Below are 22,380 nucleotides of genomic sequence, written 5' to 3'. Positions count from 1 at the left end.
CCATGATACAAAAATGTAAATGCTTGAACATTTTCAGCATAATTATTATTTATGCACGTAATTCAAACACTATTGACACTTTTACAATCGTGATTCATGGATGTTTTATGTTTTATTATCCATTTGTCAGGACGATAAGGTACTGTAGATCAACTTGCCGTCTCAATTTAAAGGCTTAAATCCAATTTTACAGATGAGTTTAAAACACCTTGGGCACCTTTTTACGTGAACACAATCTCATTTCTACATCAAACTACAAAAACGTAAGCTTACTTTTTTGCAGATACTTTCATGTAGTCACATCTGTTATCCATCCTGCTTATTTGCAAAGTAACATTATTTACACTATACATAAATTTCCAAATTGTAGCTTTATTCAAGATCAACTTTCACCTCACAGGCAGGTAGAGCTCTTTGTAAAACCTGAAGTGTTTTTTCTTTATCTTCTACGCCAGGAAGATCACACAGAAATAAGTACCTTAAGTTTCTGCAGCAAGACGAGAAAAACAAGATTTTACACTATGCATATAAAAAGGTAACAGTTAAACATTTCATGGTACCTCAAATCAAAACTGGTTAGCTCCAAAATGAAACATTGCATTAAAATACCTTCTAAGTAGCATTTCCAAGGTATAGCTAATAGATTATCACTCATTTGTGCATTTGTCTGGTTGCACTACAATTTGCATACCTAATTTACACCCTTATCAACATACATGCACCGTCAATATTTTAATGCACTTCAGCTGCACAGAGGCTGTGAAATGCACTACTGGAGTTAGTGATTGAAGCAGAGGCCATGTCAACTTCCAAGAATAGATAGGTGGTTGAAAGAAAAGGGAATACAGCTGTAAAGAGATATGGAATCGGGATGAGCGCACGTAATTAGGATGACTGTTAGTGTAGTGGATAAGCATCAACACAACTGATTTGTGCAAGGAGATATGCAGGAATGGCTTGAATTGATTCACCCTCCAGATTTTCCATACTGTGAATAGAGGGTTTAAATCTAAGCCAATGAATACAAATAAGTATCACTGCCATTTTGACCAGGTGAGTGCAAGGAATTGAGACCATGCAGCAGAGAAAGGCAGACGTGCCAACAGAGATAAGCACTGTACCCTAATATCAAAAAAAGTTAAGAGGTAAGCCAGTTTATTTTAAGAATTTGATGTTGCTTATATTCAGGCTTGAATGTAGAACAAATCTGAATTACATAATGGGTATCACCTTTTCCCCCCCCCCCCCCATTTAACTTAATGGAGTGGGGGATTTTAATCTTTTGAGTCTTTCATCATGATACAATGGGCTAGAAAATCCATGGGCCTTTGATCTCAGTGTAAATGCCACTGCCTCATTCTCGTTGGAATATCCAGGGTTGGGAGGTTTCCTAATATTTACACTTTTACCAGGTGTAAGAATTTCACAGGCTTTTGCTGCGCGAAAACCTGGAACTTGCGCAGCCCTTACGAGCACGTACACGCCTCATATGCAGCTGTAGGGGCCGCAAATTACAGCCCGAGATTTTCCAGAAATAAGAAACGGGCTCCACTGTATGATATTCCACAAAGTGTTCTTGACCAATAACCGGCAAGATGTTGTTTCTGCACTACTAAAGCTGAAGCATGTGGTAGGGTTGGGTGGGGGGTGGGGAAGAACAGCATAATGTGTGACATAAGCCAACAGTCAAGTATGAATGGAAAAGTGTGCCAATGAAGGTACCAGTTTGGCTCATCTGGTCTTATTTTAGATAATTCTATTTGTTACTGTAAAATAGTAACATCCACCATTACATGTAAAGATCTGTTACTATAATTTCTATTGATCATTGGTTAAAAGTACCTGAATATACTTTAAACTACTAGTATTGCATTTCAGGATATCTGGTTTAGTGGTTAAAGGCATGGTGTGGTTGTGAACCATACAGACCTGAAAATTCCTAGTTTAAATCTCTGGTATGTATTAAGGTAGTTAGTTGATCTCAGCATCCCCAGGCCAGGGAAGAAGGATATCTGCTGGTGCTCTCACTCTTGATTGCTATTTGGTGATTCCTACTGAAACTGGACATGTAGATATTGGGCAAGAACAGAACTGGACTTGGCCATAATGCCACCCACTATAAAACAGCCTGATACTTACAAGCAAGAGGGGCTTGGTTGAAGTTTGAAGGGCTGCTGACCAATGTTCACGTTAATTTTTGGGGGGGTACGCGGCCCCTTTAAGGGGCTGCGCGGCCCATTCAAAAGCCGGCGAGCCGACTGCCTGGGAGGTCCAGAGCAAAAGAAACATTGCTGTTGGCATGTGTAGAACTTTAGTCCAGCATAGGCCATGCCTTCAGAAGAGAAGGTCTATACTGTCAAGATTGCTTGCCCAACACCCTGTCTTGGATGAGCCGGAATTTCCTCCAGTTAAACATTGAGTCGACCAATGCTACCGTCTCTGGCACCACCAAAAATTCATACCCTTGCCGCCGACTCCAGCCCTCTCCCTGAACACTGTTTCAGGCTCAACCAGCCAGTTCGCAACCTTGGTGTCCTATTTGATCCCAAGCAGTGCTTCTGACCCCACATCCTTTCCATCACCAGGATTACCTGCTTCCACCCATATTTTCACCCATCTCATCACTTTCTCTGCTCATCATCCGCTGAAATTCTCATCCATGCCGTTGTGACCTCCACACTTGAGTATTCCAATGCTCTCCGGGCCAGCCTCCCATTCTCCACCTTCTGTAAACTTCAGCTACCCATCCTGTGCCAAGTCCTGCTTATCCTTGCTGAGCTACAATTGCTCCTCATTCCCTAAAGCCTCAAATTTAAAATTCCCATCCTTGTGTTTAAATCCCTTCATGGCTTTGGCCCTCCCTAGCTCTGTAACCTCCTCCAGCGCTACGACCCTTCCCCTAAGGGTTGACGGTGGATAGGCAATGGCAAACATTTAAAGATCGCATGGATGAACTACAGAATTTGTTCATCCCTGTTTGGCATAAAAATAAAACAAAAAAGGTGACTCAACTGTGGCTAACGAGGGAAATTAGGGATAGCATAAGATCCAAGATGAGGACATAGAAATTGGCCAGAAAAAGCAGCAAACCTGAGGATTGGGAGCAGTTTAGGATTCAGCAAAGGAGGACAAAGGGATTAATTAAGAGGGGGAAATAGAATGTGAGAGTAAGCTTGCAGGGAACATAAAAATTGACTGTAAAAGCTTCTATAGCTATGTGAAGAGAAAAAGATTGGTGAAGTCAAGTGTAGGTCCCTTGCAGTCAGAATTAGGGGAATTTATAATGGGGAACAAAGAAATGGCAGACCAATTAAATACATACTTTGGTTCTGTCTTCACAAAGGAGGACACAAATAACCTCCCAGAGATGTCGGGGAACATAGGGTCTAATGAGAGGGAGGAATTGAATGAAATCAGTATTTGTAAGGAAATGGTGTTAGGGAAATTGACAGGATTGAAGGCCGATAAATCCCCAGGGCCTGATAATCTACATCCTAGGGTACTTAAGGAAGTGGCCCTAGAAATAGTAGATGCATTGCTGGTCATCTTCCAAAATACTAGACTCTGGAACAGTTCCCATGGATTGGAGGGTAGCTAATGTAACCCCACTATTTAAAAAAGGTGGTAGAGAGAAAACGGGGAATTATAGACCGGTAAGCCTGACATCAGTAGTGGGGAAAATGCTAGAGTCCATTATGAAAGATGTAATAGCAGAGCATTTGGAAAACAGTGACAGGATTGGACAAAGTCAACATGGATTTACAAAAGGTAAATCATACTTGACTAATCTACTGGAATTTTTTGAGGATGTAACTGGTAGAATAGATAAGGGAGAACCAGTGGATGTGGTTTATTTGGACTTTCAGAAGGCTTTCGATAAGGTCCCGCATAAGAGGTTGGCATGCAAAGTTAAAGCACATGGGATTGGGGGTAAGGTACTGACTTGGATAGAGAACTGGTTGGCAGACAGGAAGCAAAGAGTTGGAATAAACGGGTCTTTTTCCGAGTGGCAGGCAGTGACTAGTGGGGTACCGCAGGGATCGGTGCTAGGACCCCAGCTAATCACAATATATATTAATGATCTAGACAAGGGAACTAGATGTAATATCTCCAAGTTTGCAGACGACACAAAGCTGGGTGGGTGTGTGTGCTGTGAGGAGGATGCAGAGAAACTCCAGTATGATTTGGACAGGTTGGGTGATTGGGCAGATGCATGGCAAATGCAGTATAATGTGGATAAATGCGAGGTTATCCACTTTGGTGGCAAAAACAGGAAGACAGATTATTATCTGAACAGCAATAGATTGGGAAAAGGGTAAGCGCAACGAGAACTGGGTGTCCTTGTGCACCAGTCGCTGAAGGTAAGCATGCAGGTGCAGCAGGTGGTTAAGAAGGCAAATGGTATGTTGGCCTTCATAGTGAGAGGATTTGAGTACAGGAGCAAGGATGTCTTGCTGCAGTTGTACAGGGCCTTGGTGAGACCACACCTTGAGTATTGTGTGCAGTTTTGGTCGCCTTATCTGAGGAAGGAAGTTCTTGCCATGGAGGGAGTGCAGCGAAGATTCACCAGACTGATACCTGGGATGGCAGGAATGATGTATGAAGAGAGATTGTGTCGATTAGGCTTATACTCGCTGGAGTTTAGAAGAATGAAAGGGGATCTCATTGAAACTTATAAAATTCTAACAGGACTAGACAGACTAGATGCAGGAAGGATGTTCCCGATGGCAGGGGACTCCAGAACCAGAGGTCACAGTCTAAGGATAAGGGGTAAGCCATTTAGGACTGAGATGAGAAGGAATTTCTTCACCCAGAGAGTGGTGAACCTATGGAATTCTCTACCACAGAAGTCAGTTGAGGCCAATTCATTAAATATATTCAAGAAGGAGTTAGATATATTTCTTAAGGCTAAAGGGATCAAGGGATATGGGGAGAAAGCAGGGACAGGGTACTGAATTTGGAAGATCAGCCATGATCTCATTAAATGGCGGAGCAGGCTCGAGGGGCCGAATGGCCTACTCCTGCTCCTATCTTCTATGTTTCCAACTCTCTTTTCCTCTGACTCTGTCCTTTTATGCACACCTTTCTCCCTTTGCCCCACTACTGATGGCCATGCCTTCAGTTGTCTGGGCCCCAGTCTCTGGAATTCTCTCCCTAAACTCCTCTGCCTCTCCACTTCCCACTCCCTCTCCTCCTTTTAGACCTGCCTTAAAACCCATCTTTGAGAAAGCTTTTGGTCATTTTCTTTAGCTTGGACATCCATTTTATTCCTCACGCTTCTGCAAAACACCTCGAGGTGTTCTTCAACATAAAAGTGCTATATAAAAGAAAGTCGTTACTGTTGAACTAAACATTTTTGGGGGGGCGGGGGAAGGAAGGATGAGGTTTGGCTGCGTTTTCACGTACTTGAACCAGAATTCTGGTCACTAGGACTCCAAGTTCAAATGAGTTTAGGGTTAGGCGCAATCTAGTAAGTTAACTAACAAAAACAAATCTTACTGCTAGTATTGTTAACTCAATTATCAAATTAACTGCACTGACTGTTTTGGTTAGCTAACTGCTGTAAACTGTCTAGTTATTGAGACATGATGCCAGGATGTTCCATTTTTTAAATGTTACTACAGTACTATCTTTTCACAGTATCTTATTCTCTCCCAAAATACTTACTTAAGGTGGTGAAGAGTTATGATTCCCCGGTCTGTGACATTTCCACAAGAAATAATTTCCAGCCATTGCAGGCTCCTTTGCAAATTTTCTATCTTGCATAGTCTCTCAAGACATTCATCTTGAATGTATATGCACTTCTGGAATTTAATTTCTTCAACGTGTTCTAGATGATCTGCAAAAGAATGCATAAATGAGAAATCTTTCAGAAGATCATTAACATGTCTCCCAAAAATACCTTTATAATGAAAATGTATTTTCACCACAAGGATTGAGTTTAAAATATCAAGCACACAATACTATCAATAACCTCCTTTTCCCTATTTTTCTGGGCTCTGGCAGTACTCAGGGCAAGGGAGATGGGCTGGGACTTGGAATTTCTTGTAGTGTGAGGTAGAAGGCCAGGGAGCACTAGTAGGAAGGAGCAGCCGGGGGAAACTTGGGGGGGAGGGGAGGTCTCAGGCTAAAGTTTTGAGTAAACTGGAGAACTGCAGCAATTCCGGGGAACTAAGAAATTGGCGCCTGTCGTGTGGGAGTAATTGAGGGGAATAGACTGTGGGAACAATTAAAATTGTGGTCTGGGGGTGGATGGGCATGGGAGAAATTACTGGGGGCTGCTGGGGCATAGGAGACATAGGGTGGGCTAGAGTGGAAGCACTAGGTTGTAAGCACAATGTGGAGTGGGTTGAAGGAGTTTGGGACAGAGGGCCAAGCCCCAAGTACTGGCTTCGGTCTGGTTAGACCTCTGAACTGACCACAGACACCACCTGGAAACAGAAGTTTTGCAGAAGTGGTGGCAAGTAACAGAAGCAGTAGGAAAGAGGCATTAGAGAAGGCACAGCTGGAAGAGACGGTGATGATGTTTTTAGATCGGGAGCAGGCCAATGGTCATGGAAGGGAGTGAGTACGATTAATGGTCACTATAATTCTTAGAAGTGGCTCGGGTGAGAACAACAGCAAATATATATATATATATTTTTTTAAGCCTGCCTTCACAGAATCACAGAAACCCCACAGTGCAGATAGAGGCCATTTCGGCCCATCGAGCCTGCACCGACACATATCCCACCCGATCCCCGTAACCCCTACACCAACACATATCCTACCCTATCCCCGTAACCCCACGTATTTAATCCCCCTAACACTAAGGGTCAATTTTATCATAGCCAATCAACCTAACCTGCACATCTTTGGACTGTGGGAGGAAACCGGAGCACCCGGAGGAAACCCACGCAAACACGGGGAGAATGTGCAAACTCCACACAGACAGTCACCCGAGGCCGGATTCGAACCCGGGTCCCTGGCGCTGTGAGGCAACAGTGCTAACCACTATGCCACCGTGCTGCACTTGCAGTTTACTTAAGAAACATGTCCACCTTTGATATCACCAAAAAACAATTTAATTCAGCCAGTTAAATATAAAAGTAAGATATTTTATGTTCAAGTTCTCAAACCGGTTAGGCCAAGTGCCACCAAAAAACTCTTCATACGAACATACGAATTAGGAGCAGAAGTAGGCCACTTGGCCCTTCGAGCCTGATCCGCCATTCAATAAGATCATGGTTGATCCGATTACTCCACATTCCCACCTGCCCCCATAACTTTTCACCCCCTTGCTTATCAAGAATCTATCTACCTCTGCCTTAAAAATATTCAAAGACTCTGCATCCACTGCCCTCTGAGGAAGAGAGTTCCAAAGACTCACGATCCTGTGAGAAAAAAATTCTCCTCATTTCTGTCTTAAATGGGCGACCCCTTATTTTTAAACAGTGACCCCTAGTTCTAGATTCTCCCACAAGAGGAAACATCCTCTCCACATCCACCCTGTCCAGACCCCTCAGGATCTTTATATGTTTCAATCAAGTCACCTCTTACTCTTCTAAACTCCAGCGGATACAAGCCTAGCCTGTCCAACCTTTCCTCCTAAGACAACCCGCCCATTCCAGGTATTAGTCTAATAAACCTTCGCTGAACTGCTTCCAACGCATTTACATCCTTCCTTAAATAAGACCAATACCGTACACAGTACTCCAGATGTGGTCTCACCAATGCCCTGTATAACTGAAGCATAACCTCCCTACTTTTGTATTAAATTCCCTTCGCAATAAACAACATTCTATTAGCTTTCCTAATTACTTGCTGTACCTGCATAGTAACCTTTTGTGATTCATGCACTAGGACACCCAGATCCCTCTGCATCTCAGAGCTCTGCACTCTCTCACCATTTAGATAATATGCTTCTTTTTTATTCTTCCTGCCAAAATGGACAACTTCACATTTTCCCACTTTATACTCCATTTGTCAGATCTTTGCCCACTTACTTAATCTATCTATATCCCTTTGTAGCCTCCTTATGTCCTCTTCACAATTTACTTTCCTACCTATCTTTGTGTCATCAGCAAATTTAGCAACCATACCTTCGGTCCCTTCATCCAAGTCATTTATATAAATTGTAAAAAGTTGAGGCCCCAGCACTGATCCTTGTGGCACACCACTCATTACATCTTGCCAATCAAAAAATGACCCATTTATGCTTACTCTGTTTCCTGTTAGCCAATCTTCTATCCATGCCAATATGTTACCCCCTACACCATGAGCTTTTATTTTCCACAATAACCTTTGATGTGGCACCTTATCAAATGCCTTCTGGAAATCTAAGTACAGTACATCCACCGGTTCCCCTTTATCCACAGCACATGTTACTTTCTCAAAGAACTCTAATAAATTGGTTAAACATGATTTCCCTTGCACAAAACCATGTTGACTCTGCCTGATTACTTTGAACTTTTCTAAGTGCCCTGCTATAACGTCTTTAATAATAGCTTCTAACATCTTCCCTATGACAGATGTTAAGCTAACTGGCCTGTAGTTTCCTGCTTTCTGTCTCCCTCCCTTTTTGAATAAAGGAATTACATTCGCTATTTTCCAATCTAATGGAACCTTCTCCGAATCTAGGGAATTTTGGAAAATTAAAACCAACGCATCAACTATCTCACTAACCACTTCTTTTAAGACCTTAGGATGAAGTCCATCTGGACCCGGGGACGTGTCAGCCCGCAGCTCCAACAATTTGCTCAGTACCACTTCCCTGGTGATTATAATTTTCTTGAGTTCCTCCCTCCCTTCCATTTCCTGATTTACAGCTATTTCTGGGATGTTACTTGTAACCTCTATAGTGAAGACCGATGCAAAATACCTGTTCAATTCAACTGCCATCTCCTTATTTTCCATTATTAATTCCCCAGACTCACTTTTTATAGGACCAACGCTCACTTTGTTAACTCTTTTTTAAATATCTATAGAAACTCTTACTATCTGCTTTTATATTTCTAGCTAGCTTTCTCTCGTACTCTAATTTTTCTCTCCTTATTAATCTTTTAGTCATTCTTTGCTGTTTTTTGTATTCTGTCCAATCTTCTGACCTGCCACCCATCTTTGCGCAATTATATGCTTTTTCTTTAAGTTTAATACTATCTTTAACTTTTTTAGTTAACCACGGATGGTGGGTCCTCCCCTTGGAATTTTTCTTTCTTTTTGGAATGTATATACAGGAAACTTTCGATTAACCGGCCTCTAAATAACCGGAACGCTCTATCCACCAGCAAAATTCAGGAGTCAGTTCAGATAACTTTTATTTACTCCATTTGTTGCTGTGCAAGGGTGTAGTTGAAGCTGTTGCTAAGCTACAGAGACGCTTGCAACTTGTGCCGATTGTTTTGAAGCTGTTGGGTTTGTTGCTTTATACGGAGCTCTGAGCTCCGTATCTTTTACTATAGCATTCGGTTATCCGGAATTGTTGATGAACCGGCACCACGTCAGTCCCGTCCATGCTAGATACCAGAAAGTTTCCTGTATTGTGTATTTTGAAATAGCCCCTTAAATGTCTGCCACTGCAACTCTATTGACCTATCCCTTAACCTAATTTGCCAGTTCACTTTAGCTAGCTCTGCTTTCATGCCCTCATAATTGCCCTTCTTTAAGTTTAAAATACTAGTCTTGGACCCACTCTTGTCTCTCAAACTGAATGTAAAATTCAATCATATTATGATCGCTGCTACCTAGGGGCGCCTTCACTATGAGATCATTAATTAATCCTATCTCATTGCACAATACCTGGTCTAGTATAGCTTGCTCTCTGGTTGGCTCCAGAACGTGCTGTTGTAAGAAACTATCCCGAAAACATTCCATGAACTCCTCATCTATGCTACTTTTGCCCATCTGATTTTTCCAGTCTATATGCAGATTAAAATCCCCCATGATTATTGCCGTACCCTTCTGACAAGCTCCCATTATTTCTTCCTTTATACGCCATCCTACCATGTGGTTACTGTTAGGGGGCCTGTACACCACTCCCACAAGTGACTTCTTGCCTTTATTATTTCTCATCTCTACCCAAACCGCTTCTACATCATGGTTTCCTGAACTTAGGTCATCCCTCTCTATTGTGCTAATACCATTATTAATTAACAGAGCCACCCCTCCACCTTTTCCCACCTTCCTGTCCTTCCTAAATGTCATATACCCTTCAATATTCAGGTCCCAATCTATGTCATCCTGCAGCCATGTTTCTGTAATGGCTATCAGATCATATTTATTTATTTCTATTTGCGCTATCAGTTCATCTGTTTTGTTTTGAATGCTATATGCATTCAGATGCAGAGCCTTTAGTTTTGTCCTTTTATTATTTTTGTAACCTCTAGCCTTATCTGTTGATTTACTCTTAGATTTGTACTCTCTATCCCTTCCTGTCACGGTCTGTTTATCATTTCCCAGCAGCGCCTATATTTCCTAAGGAGGCTGAAGGGATGTAACCTGTCACCCCTGATCCTCTCTAACTTTTACCGCTGCACAATAGAGAGCATCCTGACGAACTGTATCACAGTATGGTATGGCAGCTGTAGCTACTATGACCGGAAAGCCCTGCAGCGGGTAGTCAAAACTGCCCAACGCATTACCGGCACCCGGCTACCGACCATAGAGCACATATACCAGAAACGCTGTTTACAGAGGTCACGAACCATCATCAAAGACCCTACCCACCCCAGCCACAGTCTGTTCGCCCTCCTGCCATCTGGGAGACGCTACAGATGCATTCGCACCCGTACGACCAGATTTAGGAACAGCTTCTTTCCCAGGGCTGTCATCCTACTGAACTCCACAAATAAACTCTAAAGCCTGCACATCTGCCAATGCACTTTATTATGGTTATGTTTATATTAATGTATTACAAGCCAAATGTATGTTGAATGTTTAAATATCTTAATCTAAATGTACACTCTTGGGAGCCGCAAGCCTACATTTCGTTGTACTGCACTTGTGCACTAACAATGACAAAGTTGATTATGATTAATACCTTTCTCTATTGCCTTGTCTCTAATCTCTGAATTAGCACATCTTCCCAAATTTGATCCCATGCCTCCAATATTTAGTTTAAAGCCCTCTCTACCGCCCTAATTATACGACTCGCCAGAACACTGGTCCCAGCACGGTTCAGGTGAAGACCGTCCCAACAATACAGATCCCACTTTCCCCAGTACTGGTGCCAGTGCCCCAGGAATTGAAACCCATTTCTCCCACACCAGTCTTTGAGCCATACTCCACTTCTCTTCTGTGTCTTTCTGCTCTTCCATGTCTACCTTTCTTCCCCTGCTCTTTTACCTCTCACACCACTTCTCATTCACTCTCCTGCATCACTTCATGCTTTCTTGTTCTCCTTCACTTTGTGCATTCTTACACTCTTCAATTCTTGCTTTCTTACTCCATTGCTGCACTCTATTCCACTTGCCTTTCACATCTCATCAGGCTGGGAAGCACTTGGGCAGGCAGACGAGATGGAAAGCATGAAGGTAAGCATTCAGGACAGGAGGGAACCAACTGCGCTGAACAGGTGGGCCAGGGAGCAGTTGAGACCAAGGGTCAGCTGGTTAGCATTCAGGGTGGCAAGTGGGCTGGGATGCACATAGGACTGATGGGCAAGGAAGCATTTGAGCTGGGAAAGTAAGCAGCCAGCCAGCAGGCACGCTAAATGGATGGACCAGGCATCACTTGAGCTAGGCAAGTGAGCAAACTAGCTAAGAAGTACTCAGAAAGGGAGAAAACACATTTCTTGTTAGTTGTTGCAGAATTCAGTCCTTTGACTATAATTACCAACTATAATTGGAATTGCAATTACAGTCCATGCAGCATAAACTGCAAAGCTGGAAATGACTGGGTGAGTGGGCCAGATCAGATTGCTGACGGGAGCATGAGGTGTGTCAGACTCTGCAGAGCTGGTGGGAGCAGCCAAAACAAAGAGGGAGAGGCTTGTTGTGATTGACATGACTGTAGCTCAAAAAAAACTGGTAACAACCTTCAGCCCATTAATTGAAGCTCCAAACAAGTATTCCAAATTGTACCCCACTCTCCCGACACAGGAGTAGGCATCTCTGGAAAATCACTTTCCAGGGCCTTCCAATATTGTACAAGCAACTGAAATAATAAGCATTTTATTCAGAATTGTTTATTTTTTATGGGTTTCTTGTCTTATAAATTTTACGTTTACCTGTAAATTTTCAGCTGGAGGGAAAATTCAAGATGACCGTTTAAGCTAACCACAACATTTTTGGAGTGATTTGCTTGGTTGCTTCCTACTACAGGTACTTGCTAGTTTGAGATGAATAAAATCACTCTTTTTTGAAAAGTATCAATCGGTTTTTTGCTAATTACTGATTCCTCATTGGTATTGACTGAATTGATCTGCTTTTGATTTGTTCGTGTTTAGTCAGCTGATTTAACAGAGAAGTTATAATTTCAGCCAATTAATCATTTTTGCCCTTTGGACATTCTGGGCTGAATTTTGCAGGCGCTCAGAGGGCGGGTTCGGAGGCGGTTCAGCTGTCAAAATCAAAAAGATTGACAGCGGGGCGGTACCCGCTCTGAACCCGCTTCCTTGTGAGTTTCCCTAGTGCTGCAGACTCGGCACTAAGCGGCGGGTCATGCAATTGTGCTAGTTAAGAGGGTGTTTAAAGCAATTTAATCAGCATTTTACCAGGTACAAACCATTTTCCCAAGTTTTCCACGAGGTTCACGTCGCTCGGGGATCATGCCAGGTAAGTATGTCGGGTTCTGAACAACTCTCCATTTCTTTGAATAGGTGACAGCTGCAAAAGTGGTATAAAAGCTACCATTTCACATCTGTTCAATTCCCAATCTTAGAAGCTGGAGCATTAATGATTTGGAACCCACTTTTCAGCTTTATGCACTTTTGAAGTATTTGGAGTAATCTCTCTATCCACTGTCACCTCCTTGGAACAACCTATCCCAACATTGACAGATTACTTCTGTCATCTCAACCTCACCTGCCATCTATTCCATTAGCATCGGTGCCCTTGAAAAAATCTCACCTTGGTCCTCAGAATCCCAATACGATCAGCCCCAACACACCAGCATCACCGGGCACACCAGTCCACACCAACCTTCTCTGCAATCAACTGATGCTGCATTGGACACAGGGCATCATCACCCGTGCACATTGCTGCTCGGGACGCCAGCGATGGCCTCACCATGTCCAGATTTGCTTCACTGAACACCCTGGCTGCCACATGACGCACCAGGTTGGCATCACCCCACACCAGCACCATAAAGCATCTCTACAATGTACAAGCCATTACTTTCACACTCATCGCCATTGCAGGGGGCGGGTGGGGGGGGAGACGTTATGTCTCACCATTCACTGGAACTCACGAAGACACTTCCAAAGGTGCACACAAATCTGTCCAAGAAGGCAAAGTGGTGACAATAAGGATTTCAATGCTTGACAACACATTAACAGAAAGTTTACATGAACATTGGCTGAAACACCCAAGTGCCTACCCTTGTGTGTTGTTAGTTAGTATGATTAGACTAGGAGGAGGGCAAGTGTGAGGGATGGCTAGTGAGATGGGGAAGTGATAATATAGAGGGCTGGGTGGAGGTGCAAGGTAAGTTGATGTGAATAAGGATGTGCAGGAGTAGGGTAGGGAAGGCAGAGCGATGGGGATGTGATGAATGGCACAGGAGGATGAGGTTGAGTGTGGCTTTGCAATAACGTTTCATGATCTACTGTGATCATTGAAAGGTTTGCGCCACTGCAGCCTGGTCCTCCTGACGACAACCCTGCTTGTGTCCTCCTGTGCCATGTGCAACCAGGCTGCGTTGGTGTCCTGGGGAGGTCTCTTCCGCCCATTGGAAGGGAAGAGGACCTCCCTGCATGCTGTGACTCCCTCCATAAGCATATGGAGGGAGTCATGGGAGAGCCTGGGTGCAGCCGTACACCTTTGTGCAGTGCTCGTCAGTGTTTGCAGCACCTCAATGCTGCAGAACACTGACAGCAAAACTGTCAAAATGAATGTGGACATGGCCCCTTTAAGGAAACTGGCTGATGACACGTCATCAGATGACACATCACCAGACCCACTTCGTTTTAATTGGCCGGGAACCTCGCAGAGCAGGCTTAATAAGCCCACTCAGGGCAAAATCACTTGGAGGAGGCGGGAATGAAGATGGGTGCGGAGTTTGAGGCTGCTGTCTAATCCGGCCTCACCACGGCTAGTAAAATCACGGCCTCATGTCCTGAGGTGTCATGCTTTTTAAGGGCTCAACTTGACAAATACTTGCTAGATGCAAGACTTTTAATTATATATTGATAGATGGATTTTCAGAAAGTATATAAAAGGTGCAATGAAATCAGATATACAAAGGTTAGAAACAAATAATTAAAATCACATTATAGAATGCAGGAGGGCTTATATAAAGCTTAAAATGGTATGGGCTATCTTCTAATACTCAAGGAACCACCTTGAGAAACTCGGTTGAGGACAAGTACATAGTTTGCTCTAAATAAGCTATTTAAACAGAATTTCAAACTATGCAGATTGTGACGGTAATTTTGTGTCACCAGAAGGTCATCAGGCAATGTCAAACCTACAGAAGGAGTTTCATAAGGAAGCCATGCCACAATATAATCCAGTTCCCTTGCTGCTCTTTAATCTGCCTTGTTTATACTGCAGGATTGTTTCTGTTTTGTACATGTCCAGTTTCATTAGTCTAACCATAACGTTTCCCAAAGTGAAAACCAAAGCTGCCCTGTAAATTAGGCTAAATCAGCTTGTCGACACCCAGATTTAAAATGGAAGACATAACTTAGGTGCTGTTGGAGAAACCTAGCAAAGCTCTCTCCCAAAAAGAGTGTGGTGCCACTATGTTTACTTCAGATTGCTGCCTCTAAAAGCATTCTTGCCATCAGAACAGCCAGTGAACTAAATGGGATAGAAAACATAATCATTAATTCCTGGTTCTGCAGAGATTGATATTTCTAAAATGTATATCAATTCAAATCTCCTGTGCACAGCAACTCCAAGTTGGTTCTCCAATGAGACCATCAGCAGTTAAATATTTAAACCCCATTCTTTTAAATTAATAAAAACAAAACACAACAAGGATGATGAAGTTAATCATGATTCATTTGGTTTCTCTCTCTAATTAAATACTAGTCACTGTCCCATGGTGTTGCACCTAGGGAGTCAAGACCAAGTGTAATTTTTAGGTAAAACAGGGTTCGAGGGCAGGAGTTAATTGAGCTAATGTGCACAGTCATAACTCAGTCCCCATTTTAAAGTGATACATTGTGTCCTTATTTTTATACTTCAATTGTAAATTCCTATGTTCACATTTATAATGGAAACCATCTATATAAAACTTGGTTCCTCTGGGGAGTACAGCCAGAGCCAAGTCTGCGGCACCACGGGTGGCTCAGCTGTACGGGAGGGAGGGGGAGGAAGAAGAGTGGGAAAGCAATAGTGGTAGGGGAGCAGACAGGCGTTTCTGCGGCCACAGAAGTGACTCCAGGATGGTATGTTGCCTGCCTGGTGCCAGGGTCAAGGATGTCACCGAGTGGCTGCAGAACATTCTGAGGCGGGGGGGTGAACAGCCAGAGGTCATGGTCCATATCGGTACCAACGACATAGGTAGAAAGAGGGATGAAGTCCTGCAGGCAGATTTCAGGGAGCTAGGAAAAAGATTAAAAAGCAAGACCTCAAAGGTAGTAATCTCCGGATTACTCCTGGTGCCACACGCTAATGATTATAGAAATAGGATAGCACAGATGAATGCGTGGCTGGAGAGATGGTGCAGGAGGGAGGGCTTTAGATTCCTGCAGCATTGGATTCTGAGGGTGGTGGGACCTGTACAGGCCGGGCCAGTTGCACCTCAACAGGGCTGGAACCAATATCCTCGCGGGGAGGTTTGCTAGTGCTGTTGGGGAGGGTTTAAACTAATTTGGCAGGAGGATGGGCACCAGGATGTAACATTAGAAAGGGGAAATAAAGTGCTCAAAGGATTGGGAGAGGCAGAAAGCACTAAAGTAAGAAATAGTAAGGTATTAGGTGGGGTCAAACTAAGAGAGAATACAGGATGGTCTAAGATGAGTTTACAATCTATGTATGTGAATGCACAAAGTGTAGTAAACAAGGTAAGTGAGCTGCAGGCACAAATAGCCACATGGGAATATGATGTTGTGGCAATAACTGAGACCTGGCTCAAAAAACGTCAGGATTGGGTATTAAATATTTCTGGTTATAAAGTGTTCAGGAAAGATAGGAGGTGATGTGGCAGTATTAGTCAAGGAGAATGTTAGAGCTGGAGAGGGAGGATGTCCTGGAGGGGTCAAGGACAGAATCTATATGGCTAGAGTTAAGAAATAATAGGTGTCATTAGACTACTAGGTGTATTATATAGACCACCAAATAGTGGGAAAGATATGGAGGAGCAAATTTGCAGAGAAATTACAGAGAGGTGCAAGAACTATAGAGTAGTAATAATGGGGGACTTCAACTATCCTAATATAGACTGGGATCATAATAGTGTTAAGGGCAGAGAAGGGAAAGAATTTCTTAAGTGTGTTCAGGTGAACTTTCTTGATCAGTATGTTTCCGGCTCGACGAGGGGGGGAGGCATTGCTGGATCTAGTTCTGGGGAATGAGGTAAGTCAAGTAGAGCAAGTGTCAGTAGGTGAACATTTAGGGAACAGTGATCATAGTATCATAAGGTTTAGATTAGCTATGGAAAAGGACAGGGAGCAATTTAGAGTAAAAATGTTTAACTGGGGTAAGGCTAATTTCAGTGAGATGAGAACGGTAAACTGGAATCAAAGATTGGCAGGCAAAACTGTAATGGGCTGCCTTTAAAGAGGAAATAGTTCAGGTACAGTCCCACTAGGGGGAAAGGCAGGGCAACTAAAGTCAGGGCTCCCTGGATGATGAAAGAAATAGAGAATATGAAGCAGAAAAAGAGTGCGTATGACAGATGTCAGATTGCAAATACATCTGAGAATCGGGCTATATATAGAAAGTCAGAGGAGAAGTGAAAAAGAAAATGAGAGGCAAAGAGAGGGTATGAGAATAGAATGACAGCCAACATAAAAGGTAATCCAAAAGTCTTCTATAGGCATATAAATGGTAGTAAGAGGGGTGGGGCCGATTAGGGACCAAAAAGGAGACCTATGCATGGAGGCAGAAGGTATGGCTGAGGTACTAAATGAGTACTTTGCATCTGTCTTCACCAAGAGGATGCTGCCATAGACATAGCAAAGGAGGTGGAGATACTTGATGGGATAAAAATTGATAAAGAGGAGGTAATAGAAAGGCTGGCTGTACTTAAAGTAGATAAATCAGCAGGAGCGGTTGGGAGGCATCCTAGGATGCTAAGGGAATTGAGGGAGGAAATCGCGGAGGTACTACTGGCCATAATATTCCAATCCTCCTTAGGTACGGGGGTGGTGCCAGAGGACTGGAGAATTGCAAATGTTACACCATTGTTCAAAAAAGGGTGTAAAGATAAACCCAGCAACTACAGGCCAGTCAGTTTGACCTCGGTAGTGGGGGAGCTTTTAGAAACAGTAATCAGGGACAAAATTAACAGTCACTTGGACAAGTGTGGATTAATTAAAGAAAGCCAGCACAGATTTGTTAAAGGCAAATCGTGTTTAACTAACTTGATTGAGTTCTTTGACGAGGTAACAGAGAATGTTGATGAGGGTAATGCAGTTGACGTAATGTACATGGATTTCCAAAAGGCGTTCGACAAAGTGCCACATAATAGGCTTGCCAGCAAAGTTGAAGCCCATGGAATAAAAGGCAGCATGGATACAGAATTGGCGAAGTGATAGGAAACAGAGTAGTGGTGAATGGTTGTTTTTCAGACTGGAGGAAGGTATACAGTGGTGTTCCCCTGGGGTTGGTTCTGGGACCATTGCTTTTCTTGATATATATTAATGACTTGGACATGGGTGTACAGGGCACAATTTCAAAATTTGCAGTTGACACAAAACTTTGAAGTACTATATAGTGAACAGTGAGAATGAGAGTGATAGACTTCAGGAAGACATAGACAGGCTGGTGAAATGGGCGGACATGTGGCAGATTAAATTTAATGCAGAAAAGTGTGAAGTGATACATTTTGATAGAAAGAATGAGAGGACATATAAACTAAGATTGTACAATCCTGAATGGGGTGCACGAACAGAGACCTTGGGGGTATGTGTGCACAAATCATTGAAGGTGGCAGGGCAGGTTGAGAAAGCAGTTAAAAAAACTTACAGGATTCTGGACTTCATGAATAGAGGTATAGAGTACAAAAGTGTGGAAATCATGATGAACCTGTATAAAACACTGGTTCAGCCCCAACTGAAGTACTGTGTCCAATTCTGGGCACCACACTTTAGGAAGGATGTAAAGGTCTTAGAGAGGGTGCAGAAAAGATTTACGAGAATGATTCCAGGAATGAGGGAGTTCAGTTACGTTAATAGACTGGAGAAGCTGGGGTTGTTCTCCTTGGAGCAGACAAGATTGAGAGATTTGATAGAGGTGCTCAAAATCATGAGGGGTCTGGACAGAATAGATAGAGGGAAACTGTTCCCATTGGCAGAAGGATCGAGAACCAGAAGACACAGATTTAAGGTGATTGGCAAAAGAACCAAAGGCAACGTAAGAAAAAACTGTTTTACGCAGGGAGTGGTTAAGATCTGGAATGCACTGCCTGAAAGGGTGGTGGAGGCAGATTCAATCATGGCTTTCAAAAGGAAGTTGGATAAGTATCTGAATGAAAGGAATTTGCAGGGCTATGGGGAAAGGGCGGGGGAGTGGGACTAGCTGAAGTGTTCTTGCAGAGAGCTGGCACGGGCTCGACGGACCGAATGGCCTTCTTCCGGGTTGTAATCATTCTATGATTCTGCCAGTGGTGTGCTGCACTGCCTCTTAGTGGGTGCAATTATAACCTGATAAGTGTGCATGGAATTTCCATTATAAATGTGGATGTATAGGAATTTATAATGGAAAAAGCTGACAGTATGTGCAGACATAAGATTTTATTTTTTATATGTAGAACTGAGTCTTTGATTTTTTGCTTTATATTACAAAAGGTGTTAAGAAATTTTGTTCAAAATCACTAACAAAAATGTTATAAAGTGCCAAGAACTATTACTGAAGACAATCTAATACTGTACCCAGGTAGTCAAATCCTTTGAACATAATGCATGATTCTGTGGCATCAATTCTTTCAATTTTGAATTTCTGCAATGGACCAGTAGGTAGGTGATTGTAATCTTTTTGCCACTTATCGAAACCTTTGTAGCGCACATTGGCACCACAACGAAGCAACCACTCCGATGCTGCTCTGTCTGGACCAACAGCCTTTATACGATCATAATCCACCCTATTTGAAAGGAAATGTACTCTTGTTATATGCATTACTGAAAGATTTAAACTGGATAAATTAATTTTTATTTTACCCTTACTGGTTGAAAACAGCATTCAACCATCCCCAGAAACTTCTACAGCCAACATGAGAATGTGTGATCCGCAGAGCCCTCAAGGATCCCGTTGTCTTTGGAAACAGCATTTTGGTAGATTTTCTGAAGATATAAGAAAGATATACCGATTAATACAGCCAAATTTTCCACTATATTCTGGGAACACTAGGATCAAGGTTTATGCTTGCAATTCCCCATATGGCAGATTTCGTGCCGCTGCGAGAGGGAGATACCAAGCACAGGCCATTGCTTCCTATTTGAGAAAGCAAGTGAGCCAAGCTTGCATATTGCTCGGTCACCTCCAAAAGGGAAAGCTGAAATTAGCTTTACCTGATGGTTCAACCTCCTCCCTGCCAGCCGGAAAGCCACAATTGGTATGGATTGGTAATCACACTTGGAAAGCGCCAGCCAGCCCTGCTTGTGTCGCACTCCGGCTCCGAGTTCAAAGCGCAGCTCTCGCGTCCGCCGGTTCATCGCGCATGCGCACTTGCCGTTCTCCGTCCTGCCGCCCTCGAGCTGGGGGTCAAAGGTGGAGGGGCGGGGGGGTCAAAGGTGGAGGGGCGGGGGGGTCGGTTTCTGGCAGCGATGGCCGCTGGTACCCGGCTGGTTTGCGCGGCTTCGCTGCTCAGCGGACGATTCAATGGGCTCCGAGCAGGTTACGTCGTGCGAAGAAAACACAGGTACGGAATGGACTAGGAAGCGTTGCGGGCTGGGCTGAGATAGGTTGCTAGGGTAATACGAATAGTCAGAATGGTGGTGCGACTTAAATTAATATTTGCGGGGGAGGACTGGTGACTTTAACGAATTAGGACACTGTTCCTATTTCCGTGACCTTGGTTTAAGTTTTCCCCATGGAGTAACAGTCTTGAGTGAAATGACTTGGATTTACCTTGTGCAATAGGTTTGTGAGGCTGGTATTTGGTTGTGGCTGGAGATCGCAGTTTGGGGTAGTTGTTAAAATCCTTGTCCTCTCCTATCTTGGCTCGGTTGAGTCGGTATGTGCAGTCTCGCTGTACTACGCCAACTTTGTAATGGGTGAAGTCACTGGGTGAGCTCAGCTGTGAAATTACTAATTCAGTTTATGTTTAAATGTGTACAGTGAGCTTAATGTTACTATTTCGTTATCTAACTGGTTCCAGTCGACAATTGTTGTGGGGGAAAAGCTCAACCTGCGTTCGTCTTTCTTGACAAGTCGTCTCGTTTGTTTTTGGCTATTTATTCTCTCATGTTGATCTGTTGTTCCGTGCAAGTTGTAGCACGCTTTCTGCTCTGATTCCAGTTTGTCCAGTGATAATTTGATCCATCAAGTGGAGCCTCGGGTCCCTCCTCCTCCTCCTCCTCCTCAAGCGTTTCCCACTCTAGGGCTTTCAGCATTGCAGTAACGCTATTGGCCTGTTTGTACTTGTTGACACAGAATGGAGCAGCTTTCCTCTGGCTAGCCTCAAGCTTGAGGCTGGTGAATGGAGTTGAGGCAGAAGATCAGCCATGATCTCATTGAATGGCAGAGCAGGCTCGAAGGGCCTACTCATGCTCCTATTTCTTATGTTCTTATAAGCTTCTAGCACGGGTCCCATGCAGGGCTAACGTACTCCAGAATTGTCTAACTAGCGTTGTGTAGGCTTGGTTTTTCAATTTTCTTGGGATTGACCAGAGGTTCCATTTTAGGAAGCCCAATACCTTACTGGCTTTGGACATTGCTCTCGTGAGTTGTGCATTCTGTCTTAGTTTGTTGTGTATTTCCACTCCCAGGTATGTATATGAGGCTATTTCCTGCAGGGAATGGCCACAAAAAGTGCATTTCATATCAGGTCGTTGTGTCTTGGAGATCTTCACAACTACACATTTGGTTGGATTGAAGGATATTGACCATCTGTCTTGCCACTCCTGTCTGTCAGCCAGTGGCTCAGTTGGTAGCACCCTCGTCTCTGAGTCAGAAGGTTCATAGAATCAAAGAAAGTTACAGCACGGAAGGAGGCCATTTCGGCCCATCGTGTCCAACAAAGAGCTATCCAACCTAATCCCACTTCCCAGCTCTTGGTCCGTAGCCCTGCAGGTTACAGCATCCCAAGTGCACATCCAAGTACTTTTTAAATGTGGATAGGGTTCCTGCCTCTACCACCCTTTCAGGCAGTGAGTTCCAGACCCCTACAACCCTCTGGGTGAAGAAATTTCCCCTCTAAACCTTCCACCAATTACTTTAAATCTGTGCCCCCTGGTTTTTGACCCCTCTGCTAAGGGAAATAGGTCCTTTCTATCCACTTTATCTATGCCTCTCATAATTTTATACACCTCAATAAGGTCTCCCCTCAGCCTCCTCTGTTCCAAGGAAAACAGACCCAGCCTATCCAATCTTGCCTCATAGCTAAGATTCTCTACTCCTGGCAACATCCTTGTAAATCTCCTCTGTACCCTCTCTAGTGCAATCACATCTTTCCTGTAATGTGGTGTCCAGAACTGCAAGCAGTACTCTAGCTGAGGCCTAACTAGTGTTTTATACAATTGAAGCATAACCCCCCCTGCTTTTAAAGGCACGCATTCCATGTGCCACCTTAACCACCTTATCTACATGGCCTGCTACCTTCAGGGATCTTTGTACATGCACTCCAGGGTCCCTTTGTTCCTCTACACTACTCAGTGTCCTACCATTTAATGTGTATTCCCTTTCCTGGTTAGCCCTCCCCAAATGCGTTATCTCACACTTCTCCAGATTGAATTCCATGTCCCACTGTTCTGCCCACCTGACCAATTTATTGATATCTTCCTGCAGTCTACAGCTTCCTTCTTCAGTATCAAACACACAGCCAATTTTAGGATCATCTTCAAACTTCTTAATCATATCCCCTATATTCAAGTCTAGATCATTGATATATACCACAAAAAGCAAGGGTCCTAGT

The 22,380-nt window shown here is 43.5% G+C and overlaps 2 protein-coding genes across 4 annotated transcripts in view; one reads left to right on the top strand and one right to left on the bottom strand.

Moving 5' to 3' along the window:
* Window positions 1-16: 16 nt before the first annotated feature.
* On the bottom strand, window positions 17-20,397 carry dmac2l (distal membrane arm assembly component 2 like). Of its 3 annotated transcripts, none has more exons than XM_086003152.1 (5): window positions 20,376-20,397; window positions 19,472-19,588; window positions 19,181-19,389; window positions 5,668-5,839; window positions 17-487 (listed from the first exon to the last, which is right to left on the bottom strand). In XM_086003152.1, exons 2-5 carry the CDS (start codon window positions 19,573-19,575, stop codon window positions 373-375), a joined length of 600 nt encoding a protein of 199 aa, XP_085859278.1. In that variant the 5' UTR covers window positions 19,576-19,588; window positions 20,376-20,397; the 3' UTR covers window positions 17-372. The 3 variants fall into 3 exon arrangements, with proteins under 3 accessions (XP_085859278.1, XP_085859276.1, XP_085859277.1); XM_086003150.1 differs by lacking the exon at window positions 20,376-20,397 and adding an exon at window positions 19,817-19,965; XM_086003151.1 differs by lacking the exon at window positions 20,376-20,397 and adding an exon at window positions 19,879-19,943.
* l2hgdh (L-2-hydroxyglutarate dehydrogenase) overlaps window positions 20,034-22,380 on the top strand; it is a 47,291-nt gene continuing 44,944 nt past the window's right edge. The window contains exon 1 of the mRNA XM_086003144.1: window positions 20,034-20,166. Within this exon, the coding sequence (XP_085859270.1) occupies window positions 20,072-20,166 (95 nt within the window). The 5' untranslated portion in view covers window positions 20,034-20,071. The remainder of the gene's footprint in view (window positions 20,167-22,380) is intronic.

Source organism: Somniosus microcephalus, chromosome 12 (genome assembly GCF_052327205.1).
Source record: "Somniosus microcephalus isolate GS21.2 chromosome 12, FLI_Smic_1.0, whole genome shotgun sequence".
In the NCBI taxonomy this organism is placed as follows: domain Eukaryota; kingdom Metazoa; phylum Chordata; class Chondrichthyes; order Squaliformes; family Somniosidae; genus Somniosus; species Somniosus microcephalus.
This window is presented reverse-complemented; position numbering and strand designations above follow the sequence as displayed.